Below are 19,003 nucleotides of genomic sequence, written 5' to 3'. Positions count from 1 at the left end.
GCTTTTCTGAGTACCCAAAGACGCTTTACATGGGGGGGGGCTTTACAGAGGTAACAACAAAATAAAAACAACTTTATTAGAAAAAAGGAAAAACACTAAAAGCTAAAGAACATTAAAATACAGTGAAAGGGGTTAGCTAGGGAAGGCAATATTGAAGAGGTGGGTCTTGAGGGCGGTTTTGAAAGTTTGGAGGGTGGCATCTCTGAGTGCCTAAGGGAGGGTATTCCACAGGGTTGGGGCAGCAAAGGCAAAAGCTCTGTCACCCCACGTACGGAGTTTGGTTTTGGGGACGTCGAGGAGGTTTGCATCACCAGACCTGAGGGAGCGAGAGGGGACATGACGTTTGAGGAGGTCACAGAGGTATGGGGGAGCCAGGTTGTTTAGTGCTTTGTAGGTGGTCAGGAGTGTTTTGAAGTGGATTCTTTGTTTAACCGGTAGCCAGTGAAGGTCACGGAGGACTGGTGTAATGTGGTCTCTGGAACGGGTACTGGTGAGCAGACGGGCAGCTGAGTTCCGGACATATTGCAGTTTATTGAGGACCTTAAAGGTGGTGCCGTAGAGGATACTGCGGGATGTGATGAAGGCGTGGATGAGTGTTTCAGCTGTGGAAAATGATAGAGAGGGTATTCCAATATGGCCGCTATTTTTCATGATGGCGCCTATTACGTGACTAAAATGTAGTGTTTTCAGAAGTTGTCTGATCACAGATATTGCAAAGGGCAACAGCCATGATCATTTATTCACTTTTGTATACGAGTGATGTCAATTAAAGCACAACCAGGGCATACTGGTAATGTTATATTATTGTAATCCATTTATTATTTAATGCACACTTAATTAATGAAACTGAACGGACCGATGGCATCCACACGATGCACGGCATACATAGCCTATTGTCTTATTTTAATAGATTATCATCTTATAAAAATACAATTAATTGTAGGGATGTGGAAATGTGTCCAAAAGAAAATGTATTAGTATAATTCAATATTAACGATTAATCGAGAAAATAAATTGTCATGTTAAAAAATGTACCATAAAAAAGGTTCAATTGCAATTGCACCTCAAGGACCACTGGTGGTTTTAAAACATGTAGAAAAACTATTGCAATGGCAACCCCAGCCTAGGCCTGATTAGGTGAATTCCCAACACCTGCTAAGCCCTGAATTTTAATGACTGGTGTGAGACACGCAGGGAGGAGAGTCCTCAGTTTAAATTCTGGAAGCTTGTGTTGTCAATGGAATTGGTGGTTTTCTCTTTGGTCAGATCTTTCAGAGAGGCTAACTTCAATTTCAATTCACTGTCTGCTCTAATCCCCTTCTTCTTTGCAAACAACAATGTGAACTATGCTCGATGGCTCCCCATCCACCTCAGAGACATGGGGCTGTATTTTGCGTGTCTTAAGTACCAGGTCTTATTCCCTAACTTGAGTAAACTAAAGACCTGGAGGCGTGATCAATGCCATTTGGCTATTCTGAGTGGCCAAAGAGCATTGATCACGCCTCCAGGTCTTTAGTTTACTCAAGTTAGGGAATAAGACCTGGTACTTAAGACACGCAAAATACAGCCCATGGTTTCTTTGGAGCAAACTCATCCTCAGGTGTTCAATGAATTTAAGCTGGGAAAGTTTGTGGTCCACAAGACTTACAGGGAGTTCTCAGCCATTGACCAAGCTCACGAGCAGGCCAATGCAGTTGTTAAAAGTGATGGTGGTGCCATTGGAGTTACTGAGGATCCATCTGCACTGAGGTGGTGGATGTCACAGTCCCAGGCAGGGCTGTGGTTTTCTTGTCTGTCTCTGTCTTGTCAGTGTCTGTGCTATGTGTGGGTGTGTGTGTGTGGGCCTATGCTTGGCTCCATTTACCTCTTGGCTCACCTGTTTCCAGTCCCTTCATTCCAATCTACGCTCCTGCCTGCCATCAGCTCATCAACTCCAGCCTATAAAGACCCGGCCTTCCCACATCACCAGCGCCAGATTGTTAAATCAACCACAGTGGTAGTAGACACTTCTAGTCAGTATATGCCAGTGTTTGTTCCCAGTGAACTTCAGTTTCCTTGTGTTTTTCTAGTTTGCATTTTGCCTGTACTCACCGCTCTCCTCTCCTCCTCCTCAGACCACACCTGCCTGCCAGCCACTGCACTGACCAGCCTGTTTGGACCTTGCTCTGCTCTGCCTGCCTGCCAGTTTGTTTTCAATAAACACCCTTGAACTGTCAAACTTTTGTCTGTGTCTGCATTTGGGTCCGCCAGTCCTTGGTACCGTGACAGTGGATGGTGTCTGGACCAGAAGTTAGCCAATTAGTCAACCAGTATGAGTTGGCATCACAGGTCAAAGTAGCAAATTAAGATATCAGGCATCATGAGCAGGCCATACAGTCTCAGAAGTCCTTCACTGAAAAGGTGCAGAAGTTGTTTAGTGTGATGAAGGATCTGGGCAATCCTTTCCAGGAAGAGTCCAAAGATCTGCTCACATTGGACACAAAAAACGATGCACATCCCAGTGCTGCTGAGCTCAAAGACGACTGTTCTCGCAGCTCTTCATATCCTGCCAATCACGAGAGTTTGACTTGCTTGCGTTCTTTAAGCATGAGAATCAGTCTTTCCCTGCAGCACTGAGCGACACAGGTAAATTCCACTCTAGTCAAAAGTCTCAGCTTGCAAAAATTCTGGAAGCTACCATTTCTCCTCCTGACAAACAACCAAAATGTGATGCTATTATCATTGGTGGTTCCTCTCTTGTGTATTCATTGTCTCCAAAGACATCAAAGACCTTTGAGGAATATGCTGTCCAAGCTGTAGTTCCAAAGATCCTGACATAGTCATCAAAGTATGAGCGAACATACATAATCTAGTCTACTGGACTTCAAGCCTGAAGGCTGAAACAAGGACAAACAGAGGTAAGGGAGGACGACGTAGAGTGACAGACAAAACCAAACTACCACCCAACTGGAAGAGCTTCCTTCGAGACAACGACAACAAGACTGAGCTCTTCGGGTTCCTAGCTGACAAGATAGTGACCCTGTGTCCCGACAATGTCGTAGTTGTGACCAAGGGAGAGCAGGCTCTTTCAAACAAAAGGCTTAAGTCCTTGCAACCATGAAGAAGCTGACTCGAGAATCTTCACACATGCTCTTCATGCAGCCAAGCAACAGATGAAGTCTGTGTTGATTAAGGCATGCGACACAGATATTCTTGTTGTTGCAGTTTTTGCGACTCTTCAGGATGCAGGCTTAGAAATTATTTGGGTAGAATTTGGTCAGGGTCAGTCCATTAGGTGGTTGCCAATTCATGTTATGGTGGTGAATCTTGGCCCAGAGAAATCCAGTGGCATGCTGCTCTTTCACGCCTTCACTGGCTGTGATGTAGTTTCAGCTTTTCGCGGTAAAGGCAAGAAAACTGCATGGCAAGCATGGCAGGTTTGCCCTGAAGTGAGCCCTGTCTTCAAAAAGCTCAGTCAATACCCACCTATCATAGAATATGCGGACCTCAACATCCTTGAGAAGTTTGTCATCACCATGTATGACAAGCACAGCGCTACAGGCAAGGTTGATGAGGCAAGACTGGACTTGTTTGCTCGGATGCAAAGGTCTTATGATGCCATTCCACCGACAAGCGCATCACTCGTTCAGCATGTGAAGCAGTCTGCCTTCCAAGCTGCCTGCATATAGGGCCAGGCAACAGTGTGCAAAATGCAAACTGAAAGCCCTGCCAACTGGGGCTGGCAAAAAAGATGGTGAGGTCTGGCAGGTTCTCTGGACAACCCTTCCACCCATTGCTCAGTCTTGTGAGCAGTTGACAAAATGCGGTTGCAAGACTGAATGCCGAGGATGATGCAAATGTTATCGCTTCGGCCTGAAGTGTACACGGTTGTGTGCCTGCAAATGTGAGGACTAAAATAATTAACAAATAGTAACAAAAAATATATATAAAATATATTAAAAAAAACATTGGGGGAGACAAAGACAACCTCTACGTCTCCCCTACAAGTAGCTTACTGGTCCAAAAGCCGAAAGTGAAACTAATGTCTTTAACGCATCTTCTAGGACTGCTGAAATGCAATGTGCACAGTTTACTGTCCTACCACATGTGTACATTGGTGATCACGCACCTAGACATCACATCGGAAACATCACCAAGAGTGTTCTTTCGTTTAATTTGCATTGTATCGTCATAATATTCAATATTTTTAAATTTTCTAAATTCAGAAGTGGATTTCTCATACTCAAGAACATATATTTTGAAGTATAGGCCATCAAATAGGATTTTAGAGCTCAATATAGCTCAAACTCTGTTTAAAACCACCTCGAATGGCGGCCATCTTGAAAAATGGTGTTTGTTTTTTTCAAGTGGACAACATACTTTTCTGAGAGAGTAGGTTCTGAAGCACTTGCCAATTTTGGTGCTTGTATCACCAAATGAACGATCGTTTCAGTAATCTGCTCCACTATGGGAGGATGTATACGATGAAGAGGAGGGGACCAGGTACAGAACCCTGGGGGACACCATGGGTAATGGGCAGTGGAAGAGTTGCAGCTATTGATGGAGATGAATTGTTGTCGATCGGAGAGGTAGGATGCTAACCAGGAAAGGGCAGTGCCGGTTAAACCGAGGGAAGACTGGAGACGGGTGAAGAGGATGGAGTGGTTGATGGTGTCAAAGGCGGCGCTGAGGTCGAGGAGGATGAGTATGGAGAGGTGACCAGAGTCGGCAGACAGGATGACATCGTTGGTGACCTTAGTGAGTGCAGTTTCAGTACTGTGTAGTGAACGGAAACCGGATTGAAATTATTCGTAAAGGTTATTGGTGTCACAATGTGGTTCTGGAGGTGTAGGACTCAGGTGCAGAACGAACCAGACACAGGCAGAGGAGTGAATTAAAGGGTTTTAATTATCAAAAGATGCACATCGTGAAACAACTTGGAACAACTAGACATAACTAGGACTTGGAATAACTAGGACTTAACTAGTGAAACACAAGGTACTGACCACATCATTCACGACAACAAACTGACAAGGAGCTGAAAACACTGTCTGGGGAATAAATATAGACAAGACTAACTACACACAGGTGAACTGAAACACACAGTCAACAACAGAACACAGGTGGCTAGGGTTACACTAATACAGGGGGGTGAGACAAGGCAGGCGACAGAAAATAAGGCAGACAGGAAATCACAGAACACTATTACAAAATAAGGTACAGTCCCAAAACACAGACAAAGTCCAAGGGCAGAGGAGCGTACCGTGACAGTACCTCGAGGCCCCTCTGCGGACAGCTTCCAGATGTCCCAAAACTCAGACAAGGAACATTGAGCCGGGTGGGTGGAGGGGGTCTGGGGGAAAAGGAAAAGGGGTCTGGGGACAAGGACCCCAGAAGGATGGCCAGGTTGAACTGAAGGGTGGAGCTGGTCTGGAGGACGGCCAGGCAGTTGGAACCACCCAGGAGGACGGTGAAGTTGGCCTGGCCACTTGGGGGGAGTGTCAGGTGGACGGCCAGAGGGGCGGAGCCACCCAGGCAAACAGTGAAGTCGGCACGGCCGCTTTGGAGGGTCCGGATGTCGACCAGATGGGCGGAGCCACCCAGGAAACCGGTGAAGTCGGCCCGGCCGCTTGGGAGGAGAGTCTGGAGGACGACCAGACAGGTGGGGCCACTTTGAGGTACTGGGCAGCGGAGGGCCAGGCAGCACAGGCATGGGAGTACTGTGTGACACAGGCATTGCGGCGCAGAGTTGCGGCAGCGGAGCCTCAGTGGCAGCAGGCTTCAGCGGCACGACCTGAGAGGAGGCGAACTGCATTGATGGGGCTTCGGAGGAGGCGAGCTGCAGCGGAGGGGTCTGGAAGGCGAACTGCAGCGGCGGGGCCTGGAAGGCGAGCTGCAGCGGCGGGGCCTTGTAGGCGAGCTGCAGCGGCGGGGCCTCGGCGGTGAGCTGCAGATGCAGGACTGCAGGCGGGGGAGCCAGGGCTGCAGACGGGGCTGCAGGTGGAGAGCTGGGCAGTGGGGTGCTTTGGAGACCACTGGGAGGATGTTGAGAGCCATGGCGACCACGCCTTCTCCTGGCAGGCCCACGGTTCCCCACACAAAGGGCCAAGCATGACCCCTCATATGGGTCCTGGATGGCAGTCGGCTCAGGATAGACGGGTATTTTTACCTGGCTACAAAAGTAGGCCAGCAGGCTCATAGGCTGGTTTTCCAATGGTGCAGGAGCTGGGCTGGCAGATACAGACACAGGCTGATTGACTGGGGCATGGGCTGGTCACAAGCAGGCTGGGAAGCGGGAGAACCAGAACCGGACGGCTGAAAACTATTCAGCCTCTGCCAGACCACATCAAGGTGAGGAGTGAATTAAAGGGTTTTAATTCTCAAAAGATGCACATCGTGAAACAACTTGTTTTAGGTACAGAACACAAATACAAGTAATATGTCCCAAAACAGTGCGTTCCAGGATTTTGGAGAGGAAGAGGAGGTTAGAAATGGGCCGGTAATTGCTGGGTGCCCTGAATCCGCCAATAATCCTGTCCCAACATACATGTTGGCATTGAATTGTTTCATATAAGATGCCCCCTGTTCTCCATTTTCCTCGCCCCCTTGCCACCCTCGAGCTGCCGTTAATGGAGCGATAGAAGTTCTCAACTGGCCTGAAAATTAAGGTCCGACCCATGAGTTCTGTATGAACGGCAGCTCGAGGATGTGATTACCAGGACACTATTAACGGGCACCTACGGACTGTATATGTTTCTTTTCCCTTTTTACCTCCTTTATGATGAATTCCTGTTCTGTTATTTGACTATATAGTGTATATACAGTATAAGTATACATAAGTGTCTATTTGTACGTCTCTAAATGTTTTGATGAATTGAACACGGTGGACCCTCTTGTAAACAAGTGTAATGCTTAATTGGGTCATCCACTCACAGTTAACAGTCTTTGTATTGAGTTTGTGCTTGAAATGTACTGTAATTCTGCAAACTGTTAATACATATTTCAATCAATCAATCAATCAATAACCCATTCAGGTCGGGAACCCCTATTGGTGATTTAAGCATTGTGTTATACTTTAGCTAAAAATAGCAGATCTACAATCTCATAGTGTGTCACTGAGTGCCACGCTACGAGCTTGTAGATCTGCTATTTTGGAAAAATCTTGAAAGTGTGTCGCAAATCTTTGAATATATATTATTTCAGAGCGAAAGTTTTTAACTTCTGGGGGGGGGGGGGGATTATGGTTAGCGTTTGAGGTAGGTTATCGTTTGTCGGACCAATGACTAGTCTGAACTAAGTACTACACCTGTTTTGGGTGTGGATTACTCCTTTAATAATAGTGTGGAAAGTCTGTCCTAAAGATCACATTTAATAACCGTGTAACATAACAGAGAGTCTGAAGGATCGGATTTGAGAAACGGAATGAGATTTGTCTGCAGTGCGGCCAAAGTCTATGAGGCTAGATTACAAAACGACCTTCAGATTCCAAAGCACACGTCATCTCACCCTGCTAACGACATTGTAATTAACTTCTTTCTCACAATAGACTCTGCCATCATTAAGATCAGAACACCCAGCTTCCAGAATAGCTCCCATACTGAAGCTGTCCACCTCCTTAACACTCACACTGCAGCCGACTGCACGCTCAATTATGCAGTAGACAATACGTTACTATCTTCCCTTAACATTCCATTATAATCCAAGTACGTTTGGATTAGTGCTTTTATAATGTGTTCATGTCAAGGAACCCCAATTAAATATGTGTTGGCCACAGACAACCCCAGTATGAGTTGGCATCACAGGTCAAAGTAGCAAATGAAGATATCAGGCATCATGAGCAGACTATACAGTCTCAGAAGTCCTTCACTGACAATGTCCAGAAGTTGTTTAGTGTGATGAAGGATCTGGTATATATATATATATATATATATGTATTTTTCTTTTTAACAGGCGCCTGGTTGGCTTGAGTACAGGATTAGAAACTCTGAAAGGATATAATTGGTCCTCACAAATGTTCACGATAAAATGCCACTATTATTTTATACTCGGTCTGTGTCACATGGAAGGGCTGCGGGCAGTTCAGAAACCCGTCCACCAGTGACGTCATCGATGGGGAATCCAAGCTACCCTAATAGAAGCTGCAGGCTTTCTATTCCTGAAAAGTTGCAATGCTGAAACCATCGTTCTCATGATAATAAAAATCTTATTTAAAAAAATAAAAAAATCTTAATTAAAACAAATGATGATGTCAGTGGTAGACGGGTTTCTGAACTGCACACAGCCCACATATGAGACACAGACTGAAAAAAATGTGCTATATTATCATGAACATTAGTGATTATATGAAGATAACTTGAAAAGTGGTGATTTTTGGAAATGCATTTATAAAAAATGAATGAACTTTCTAAATGTGTTTTATACCAAGTACATGATGATCATGGAGCTCTTCATTCCACTCCAAACATATCTTAAAATATGAACTCTTTCTACATGAAAACAAGACTGCAATGACTTTTTGGTGCTATACCTTTTGGAATACAGTAAGTGTTTGACTCTACTCTGTTGCTGTTTTTTCATGTATGTCTAATACATTATAATAAACTATCAAACTTGCTCGTTATTTTCTCTCACCACTCGTTAATTAGAGCATCAGTTTATATTGAGAGAGAGACTGTCACACTGGCAAGTTGGACCTAACCTTGCGTCACTAGTTGTAGCAGCCGAAGCATTGTAAAAGTAAGAATGAATATTATGAAATATTACGAAACCTTTAAAAAAAACATCCTAATCACTAATCAGACCTCACGTGAATTAACTTATCCCCTGCAATGGTGTGTCAGGTTAGGAGGTTTTCAGATGGATGTCTGTGGACAATTATATATTAATCTGGGGATCCTTGACGTGAAGAAATGTGGAAACCAATGGTTTAAACAACATTAGGAAGCAAGCCCAAATAAGCAACTACTGTACGGGAGGCATACTATGATCCGACGGAGCATTGGTTCGAAGGAGCATTGGTCCGAGGTGCTCTGGGGGTCGGGAGAGGGTTGGGGTTTAGGTTTAGGTGTGCTGCCCCGGGGTAGGTTAGGGTGAGGGTTTGAGGTAGGTTGTCGTTCGGACGAATGCTCCGTCGGAACAAACACATGAACCCATATATAACTCTATGATACAGACAAACCTGTGCGTTCCTCTCACTGGTGTTGTAGTTTTAATAGAGGACATGTCAACTGGTTGTTGTAGTTTTAATAGAGGACATGTCAACTGGGTGTTGTAGTTTTAATAGAGGACATGTCACTGAGTGTTGTAGTTTTAATAGAGGACATGTCACTGGGTGTTGTAGTTTTAATATAGGACATGTCACTGGGTGTTGTAGTTTTAATAGGACATGTCACTGTGTGTTGTAGTTTTAATAGAGGACATGTAAATGCATGCAGTGTTGTAGTTTTAATAGAGGACATGTTCACTGGGTGTTGTTCTTTAATAGAGGACATGCTCACTGGGTGTTGTAGTTTTAAAAGAGGACATGTCAACTGGGTGTTGTAGTTTTAATAGAGGACATGTCAACTGGGTGTTCACCTGCTTGTTGCCTAGGACGACCACAGGAAGGCGGGGCTCCACCCTGAGGAGGCGGTGCAGCTCAGCTTTAGCCAGTGGGAGCCTCCGTCTGTCGGAGGAGTCGACCACGTACACGAGGACATGAGTCCTCCTCAGATACTCTGACCAGTAGCCTCGGAGATTCTCACCACCTCCAACTACGCACACACACACACGTGAGGATGGAAAAAAAGTTAACATTTAAGGCTGTTTCAGACACCGGCGTGAGAGGGTCTTGGCCACATCCCTACCAGAACACACCGCTCTCAAAGGTTGACCCATAGCTGCTCTGACCTGAGCATCCCAGGCACTACGACGAGAAAGCCCAGGGTCCTTAAATTCTATTTGAATCCTGCATGAACTCTTGTTTAGTTAGTATGATTGTCACAGTCATGGCCACTCCCACATTCATTTCCACCACGCAGTCCCACTTACACACCTGTAGACCAGTCCTGAAATAGAAAAAACCCTTTAGAAAATGACCCTGTAGGCATTCTTGAGGAAAAGTACTTAATGAGTAGTTTCTATATGATTTTGATGTGCTGAATCCATTTCTGCCGTATGCCGAGTGATACGGGTCACCGTGTGGTCAGAAATGGAGTAATTAGCATAATTAATCACTCAAAACTGGAAATGGGCTATAATACTGATAAATAATTGTGGCAAAACTGGGAAGGCAAAAGCTGTCAAGGCAGACAGAAACATCTTGCAGCGCCTCATCGCTGCATATGAAGCAGGACGGCCAGTTGACCTGAAGAACATGGTGAACTGTTTGTTGTTCCACTGTCTGTGGCTGTATTGCTCAAAGACAATACTTGATACGATCATGACTGGCTTCAAGATGATTTGGGCATGCAATGTCAGCAGAGACCTGCAGGGTGAATCAACACATATTATTGATGGTCAAGCTCTGGTCATTGCCACAGGAAAGCCACAAGGAGCTAAGACCGTTGGAGACTTTGCAGATGTCTTTGTTGGATCTGTTCTCCAAAGTGGAGCACAGTTCCAGTGAATTGATGTCTTGTTTGATCGCTACCACAAGCACTCTATCAAAAGTGGAACACGGAAACGGCGTGGAAGAGGCTCATTGGCAATCAGGAGACCAGTTACAAGCAGGGATTTGCCACTTCCTGAAAAGTGGGTGAACTTCATTGCCCATGAAGAGAACAAGGCAGACCTTCCTCACTTCCTATCTCAGCAGCTGCTTCTGAAAGCACCAGTCAACAAGACTGTAGTTACTAGTTGTTGAAGGTGGCTTCAGTGATAAAGAGAGAGTTGAAGCATCTAATGCAGGGGTGTCGAACTCAACTTGGGGCGAGGGCCGCATTGGTCAAAAGGTCACTTGATGGGGGCCACAACCAGTTTCGGATGCACGCTCGATGTCTCAGTCAGTCACTGCTATAATATCTATCTATCTATCTATCTATCTATCTTTGCTCAGACCGAGCCAGTCAGCCAGCAAGCCACACACATAGTGCTCAGACCCAGCCAGCCACACACATAGTTCTCAGACCCAGCCAGCCAGCAAGCCACACACATAGTGCTCAGACCCAGCCAGCCACACACATAGCTCCGTAAGGGAATGGTTGAAAAAATCTTCAAAAAACTGAAGAGGCTACTGGAGATTGGAGAACCTGATTTGGACATGATCTGATGCAGGACAATGTCACTATGACAGAAAGAGAAGATGGGTCTGGCCACATTCATTCACCCCATAATCTCAGTGGAAATTGGGGAGATAGATAGAAAGATAGATAGAAGAGAGATATATAGTTCCAGTGCCGAAAATGTCTAATCCCAAAGTCCTTAACGACTATCGGCCAGTTGCCTTGACATCATTGTTAATAAAAAGCTTGGAGCGCATTATCTTAAATAACCTCCTTAATAATGTGCAACATGAAATGGACCCCTTGCAATTTGCATATAGAAAGGGGAGGGGCACTGATGATGCTCTTCTTCTTATGCTTAATAAAATCTACTACCATCTAGATAAACCTCAAAAGAAACGATATGCTCGAGTACTCTTTGTAGACTTCTCCTCTGCATTTAACACAATGAGACCTCATATTTTGATGAGGAAACTCTTTGATATGGGTGTTAACACCAATATCATCAGGTGGGTGGAGTCATTCCTGACTGAGCGGGTACAACAGGTCAAGGTGAATAAAGCAATATCTCTCCCCATTACGACCAACACGGGGGCTCCACAAGGGAGCGTGATTTCACCGGTACTGTTCACGCTGTACACAAGCGACTGCAGGAGTGAGTCAGATAACACCTGTATTGTTAAATTCGCAGACGACACAGCTATTGTTGGTCTGATTGAGGATGATGAGATAAGCTATAGAAGAACAGTGGACGAGTTTTCCGGTTGGTGCAGGAGTAACTTCCTCCAGCTTAATATAAAAAAAACTAAGGAGGTCATATTGGACCTTAGGACTGGTGCCCATGCACACCAGGAAATAGTCATTGGTGGGGATGGGGTAGTGATGGTGGACGAATATAAGTATTTGGGTACAACGATTGATTCCAAGCTGACATGGAATTCCAACACTCATTCCATCTACAAGAAAGGTCAGCAGAGGCTGCATTTTATGCGCAGACTGAGACAGTATAACGTTGAAAAAAATATCATGGCACTCTTTCATCGATCCTTTGTGGAGAGTGCATTGACATTTTGTTTTGTTTCATGGTATGGCTCATTATCATTGGTTAATAAGAACAAACTCCATAAAATCATCAGCGTGTCCAGCAAAATTGCTGGGGTACGATTTGAGAGTATGACCTCAATGTATGAGACCCGGGTACTCAGGAAGGGGAAAGCCATTACTAGAGACAACACACACCCGTTACACAGCCAATACCAGCTTTTACCATCAGGGCGACGGTATATGGTACCTTCTCTGCAGGCTAGGGCCTCAAGATCGTTTGTTCCCATAAGTATAGGACTTATGAACAAGCAGGCCCCATCTCAGTTCCGTGCATAGAGTGTGATGTGATGCCTCTTGGAACTATGACTGGTGGCCTTCTGTTGGCACTGTTTCTTTATTGTCTATGTACTGTCTGTGATCTGTTTGTTTGCATGTTTTATGTATATCCTGATGACTGCTGTGCACAAAACAAATTTCCGAAAGGACAAATAAAGTATCTATCTATCTAGATAGTCACTTACTCACTTGTTGTAACTTGTAGGGATGCCACAAAGTGACCATCAGCCAAATCGAATAGTCGACAGCTCTGCCGATTAATAATCGATTAATTGAACCCACCCCCCATATTAATCAATATCAGATACAACTTATACGATTTTATATTATGCACATGCCATGGTCACATAACCATTATATGTTGAGTGCATGCTTTGATGGTTACAGTTTTATAATCAGTTTTGATGAGTAAACCTTTGTGGAGATCTTCTCAGTTCTCATTGTATGCTAGTTACTGCCATTCAGGATGGAAAATGAAATCCATTTGGATTTGGGGAGAAGTAGTTTCATAAGGGGCTGGTATGAAGTACTTGATATAAAGAGAATGTTCAGTTCACTAGTCTACACTCTACTCTACACCTGCCTTCATTTCATGATCAGGCATTTCAGGCATTTCATGATCAGGTGATCAACCATTGACACAGACAGCTTGGAAGATAAGCATGAAGAAGCAGACACAATAATTGTTCTTCACTGCATTAAAAGCAGTGCAGCGACCATTGTTGTCTCTGCAAGAGACACTGATGTCTTGCTACTGCTGATCACCTTCTTCCACATGATGCCGTGCCAACAAGTCTGGATGAAAGCAGGTACAGGCAAGAAAGTACATCCCGGTTCATGCAATAATTGAAAAGCTGCAGATGGAAGAACAGGTCCTCAAGCTGCTTCCTCGTTTCCATGCTTTGACTGTGAGTGACTCAACATCCTACATTGCAGGCCATACAAAGAAGAAATGCTGGAATGTGTTTGTAATAGGGCTGTCGGTTCACCTCTATAATCCAATTCGAATTTCATTGCTTAATTATTTGTAATTTTCGAAAATATTCGAATATTTACATTGTTTATTTTAGCTCATATTTAGCCTATAATAATACACGTGGCTGGCATGTCTTGTGAGTTTTTGGAAGTGCATAGTTTTGACAGGTCTGCCTGCTGTGGACAGTGAAATCCTGACCATTAAACACGGGCAGAGGCAACGATAAAATCTATCATTCATTGTGAAGCCAGCAACATGTTGATGCAAACAGACGTGTACAGTAGCTGCTCGGCCTGCTCCAAATTATATTAGCATTCGTCTGTGTCTGCCCGTGTAAACGCAGCATCGAGTGTGTTATTAAGGAGGACTCCTTGGCTTCTAACGATATGGACTAGAGTTAAACTAATGTTAGCTCCCATGCTAACTAGTTGCTACCCTCGTCAGAAACAACACCACATATCGGGTGGAAGATGCTGATATCACTTTGCTTGTGCCCGTGGATGGGAAATGAGATTTAAAAGGCTATAGAAGCGTGGATGAAAGGCAAGCACAGATGTGCAATAAAGTTGCGTCGTGAGACTGTATTATGATTTTCGTTCTACCGGCGATTTCTGTCTGTGTAGTATACTAGACGTATCTATGTATGTGTTACAAGGGTTTGTGTGTCTGTGATTAAATGTGCTACTGTTTACAACAGCCAGTAAGCCCGCCCACCCTGTAGACTGTCTCTGATTGGCTTACCCTGAAATCTGGCCCTACGTTAGCCAATCAATGACCTCTTCTGCGACGTGACCGGCGTGCACCTGCAGTGGAAGCGGCCGGGGAGATTTCACAGCGGTAGATGCGTTACTCAATACATTTAGTGAGCGGATAAAATAACATAAAACAAAATAAAAATATTAAATAGAATTAATAACTCCATTCGAATGGCAATTTTAGCTTTCGAATATATATATATTTTTAAATATTCGAATTTCTTTCATATTATGAAATTCGTTCTGACAGCCCTAGTTTGTAAAGTATAGCCATCTGCTTAAAGGGCTTGGTGAAGGTCCTCCTGGAGTGATCACACCATTCAGGACGCAGAAGTTTTTTTCTGCAGATTGTATGTTGCGATGAATGCTGACAACATCTATGTTCTTCAAGGGCATGACAATAGAGAGACCAGGGATTCTCTCTACTTCCACATTCAGCGTTTGCACTTCCAGGCATTGGTCTGGCGACAGGCCCACTTGCAGCACCCAGTTCTGCCACCCCCTGAACATATGGGATGGAAGATTACTTATGAATTACTAAACGTCTACATCTTTAAAACAGAAATTGATTCATCACCTATATTGGATATTTCAGGACAGTTGTCCTGACATCCAGGACACTGTAGAGAAGGCATTCTATGTGGACAATTGCCTAAAGAGCCTACCGTCCACGGCTGACTCCAAAGCCCTCCTGGACAAAGTCCGCTGTATCCTGGCCAAAGGAGGCTTTGAGGTGCGCCAGTGGGCTAGCAATGCGGCAGAAGTTGTCCAACACCTTCCACCAGATGCCCGGTCGAGCAGTACTGACCTATAGCTCTCCCAATCGGGCACTGACCCTCAAGAGTCCACTCTAGGACTGAGATGGAGTTGCCTTCCAGATACTCTGGGCTACCGAAACCGCTCAACTCTGGATACTGAGACCCCCACGTTACGTGGCATATACCGGACCATAGCCAGCCAATATGACCCACTCGGCTATCTTCTCCCCTATACAACTCGAGCCAAAGTCCTAGTCCAGGACTTGTGGCACACCAAGAGAGAATGGGATGAACCCATCCACCCGGCTGCGTTTGTGGAGCGATGGACATCTTGGGAGTCGGAGCTATCCGAGATCGAGGAGGTGCAGATGCCGAGGTGTTATGTGCCACCTGGTGCTGACCGACCCGAGTCCAGGTATGAACTCCACGTGTTCTGTGATTCATCTGAACGGGCATATGGCGCCGCCTCGTACCTCCATGTGGCAGATGAAGATGGCAACCTTCATGTCTCCTTCATCATGGCAAGGTCTCGGGTCGCCCCAAAGCGCCAAACATCCATGCCCCAAATAGAGCTCAGTGCCGCCCTGTCGGGTGCCCAGTTGGCCACTACATTAATGGCACTAATCACTGCAGAGACAATCCAGTTCCAGCAGTCTCAGGCGAGCAGCTTCCCTGAAGACTTGAAAGCTCTAAAGGAGGGGAAGGAGGTGTCGAAGGATAGCCGTCTCATCTCTCTGGCTCCTGAGTACGACCAAGTCCTTGAGCTGATCAGAGTTGGCGGATAATTGAGGCAGGCTGAGGACTTGGACCCCGATGCTATTCATCCCATCGTCCTTGACTCCAAACACCCATCGACCAGGCTACTCATCAAGAGTTACGACTCCAATCTCCTCCACCCGGGACCGGAGAGTGAACTCAGACGGAAGTATTGGATAATTTGAGGACGAGGGGCCATTCGCAAACATCAGTTCGCCTGTATGGAGTGTCAGAAATGGAGAGCCGGCACAGTGGTACCCAAGATGGCAGATTTACCACCAGCCCGTCTCCGCCTGTACAAGCCTCCTTTCTGGTCGACGGGAGTTGATTGCTTCGGGCCCTTCACCAATCACCATCAAGATCGGCCGACCATTGGAGAAGCGATGGGGCATCCTGTTCAAGTGTCTGACGACCAGATGTGTCCATCTGGATCTACTGGAGAGTATGGATGCTGAATGCTTAATGGCCCTGAGACGGTTCATTTCAAGACAGGGGACCCCCTTCGAGGTCCTCGCCGATTGTGGTACCAACTTCCGATCAGGAGAAACAAAGCTAGAGGAAGCTTTCAGAACGATGGAGCCTCAGCTTCAGAACCAGTTATCTGACCACCAGATCTCCTTCAAATCCAACCCTCCGGGTGCGCCGCATTTCGGAGGTACATGGGATTGGGAGATCAAATCCGTTAAGACGGCCCTGAGAGTCGCCTTGGGTGACCAGACCTGCAGCGAGACTGTCTTGCGAACAGTTCTTATCGAAGTGGAGGGAATACTGAATTCCAAGCCCCTTGGTTACCTCTCCTCAGATATCGCTGACCCTGATCCAATCACCCCAAACCTCCTGCTGATGGGCCGAAAGGATGCCTCACTCCCTCAGGCTATCTATGCAGACCACCATCTCATCGGCAAGTGCCGCTGGCGGCACAGCCAGGTCTTGGCTGACCACTTTTGGGCTCGATTCATCCGAGATTACCTTCCGAGCCTTCAACAGAGGGGGAAATGGAGACAGGAAACACCCAACCTGACCAAAGGTCGAGTGGTCATGATCGTGGACCCCTGCCTCGTGCCTCCTGGCCAACCGGCCGGGTCACGAAGACCATTCCTGGTCGTGATGGTCGCGTCCGAACTGTTGAGATCCAGGTGAAGAACCAGACTTATCTCCGCCCTGTTGCCAGGATAGTCCCTCTTCCGGAGGTGTCTGAGGAGGAAAATTGAGCCTTTGTATAAAAAGGAATTTACCTAAATTCCGGGGTGGCTGTGAAAAGGCCCATAGAGCCTCCCTGCCAATCCTGCAATCAAGGCTGAGTGGCTGGCAGCTTGCTCACTGCACACAGGTGTGGGAGGCTACAAATAGGACTAGCTGCACTCACTCATTCATGCATGCTTCACCACACCGGCTTGTTGTCTACCAACCTCCAGCACCATCTCTCTCTTCACCCTCCAACTGTGTGCGCGTGTGTATATTGTTTATACTATGACCAGCAGTTCTTAGTTGTTTATTTCCTTAATGATTCATTGCATTGAACTGTGGACTAATAGACCTAGTGTTTGGCCTGCCTAACTGCATCACACATATGTGTGTTCACGTATGTGTGTGTTAATGTATGTATGTATATGTATGTGTCTATACATGTGTATACATATATACTGTGTATTCGACATAATTGTATTCATATCTATATATGTGTGTATTGTGTAGGTGTTTGATATTGTGTATAATAGGCTGCCCTTGATGCTTTCATCCTACACATTAGGCCTACATTATTGATGATCATGACTTATTGGGATATTAATTCTTTCATGATATGAATATTATTTACTATTGAAGTTATTGGATTTAACTGCTATTCATGATTTGGTTTGTTGGATATGTCTGGATATGTTTACTGATGCCAAACATTGTATATTCCCTTTGTACAGCACACACACACACCAATAAAAACCTGAAAAGGAATTCCTCTGCCTCTGCCTCTTCTGGGGTCAGCCTGGCCGGTGGCCAACCTGCTCACCATTTGTCCATTACACCTATACGAACTATTTCCGAGTGCCACCACTCTTTCACTATGTAATATGTTTTTTTGAGTGGTGCAACCACCCCTATAGACAGATATGTCTATGGCTGTGTCCCTGTGTCCGAGCATCAAAATAGCATTATAGCGTTCGTTCACCACCAAGTGTCACTGTTGCACAGCTTAACACAGCCACACACATGCCAGGCAGGAGGGCTTGTACAGTACAGTACAGTACAGTACAGTACAGTACAGTACAGTACCACTCATTTCAGACGGGTCTGATTTTTTATTTTTTTATATTAGTCATGATGCCATGTTCATGACCAAAAACTTGTCGTGAAAAAGTCTCACTTCCTTCCTGGACTACAAAGTCACACCTCCATGCAGACTCCCCCTCAGGAGGGGAAGTGCACTAATGCATTATGGGCATTGTAGGAATTCAGCAATCCAGTCAAACCCTGGTCAAACACACAGACTTCAGTATTTTTCTGGCCATAGGGTGCACAATTCAAATTGTGCTACGACAAATATTATTAACATTGAGTGACTGGCTGCAGTTTCTTCCAGCAGTGAAAACAATTGAGTACTTTTTCCACCACTGCTGTTCAACTTGCTGTCGTCATTTTGGGCATGACCTCCACCTTAATGTATTTGATGTGTTTTGTATAACGCTCTAGTGAGATCAAGTAGGACATTCATTTACGGAAAAACATTAGAATATAAGCCAACAAGCCTGGGCAGTGGGGAGTTATGGGAGAACGTGTTCCTCCTTCACTGGAGCGAACGACAGCATGCACTTCCAAGTCTGCCGGCAAGCCAAGCCGACAGACGTGACCCACCGTGAATGGGACTATGGGAGACATTGAGTCATTGAATTATTATTCATTGTTTGTTCAGTTTGACCCACCAGTTTTGGAGATATGGCTTATACATATGTCTTGCAGAGATTACGTACGCGGATGACCTTGCCATACTTTCCCCTAGTAGCAGTGGGTTCCAACAGCTACTCAATATTTGTACAAATTACAGTATTGACTTTGATATTCAGTATAATGCCAATAAGAGCATGATACTCATATGTAGAACTAAAGAAGATTACAAAATATATTGGGCATATTATAACAGATACCTTAGAGGATGACGAGGACATGTTTAGACAGAGGAGAATGCTATATGTACAAGCCAACATG

At 45.3% G+C, this 19,003-nt stretch overlaps 1 protein-coding gene across 1 annotated transcript in view; it reads right to left on the bottom strand.

The window, feature by feature from the left end:
* Nucleotides 1-19,003, bottom strand: part of arl10 (ADP-ribosylation factor-like 10) — a 41,439-nt gene that overhangs the window by 2,986 nt on the left and 19,450 nt on the right. Inside the window, exon 3 of the mRNA XM_080779902.1 lies at nucleotides 9,556-9,731. Coding sequence (XP_080636028.1) covers nucleotides 9,556-9,731 — 176 coding nt within the window. The remainder of the gene's footprint in view (nucleotides 1-9,555; nucleotides 9,732-19,003) is intronic.

Source organism: Protomyctophum bolini (assembly GCF_963924005.1).
Source record: "Protomyctophum bolini genome assembly, chromosome: 13".
NCBI lineage: Eukaryota > Metazoa > Chordata > Actinopteri > Myctophiformes > Myctophidae > Protomyctophum > Protomyctophum bolini.
Note: the sequence above shows the minus strand (reverse complement) of the source record. Positions and strands in the feature narration are given on the sequence as shown.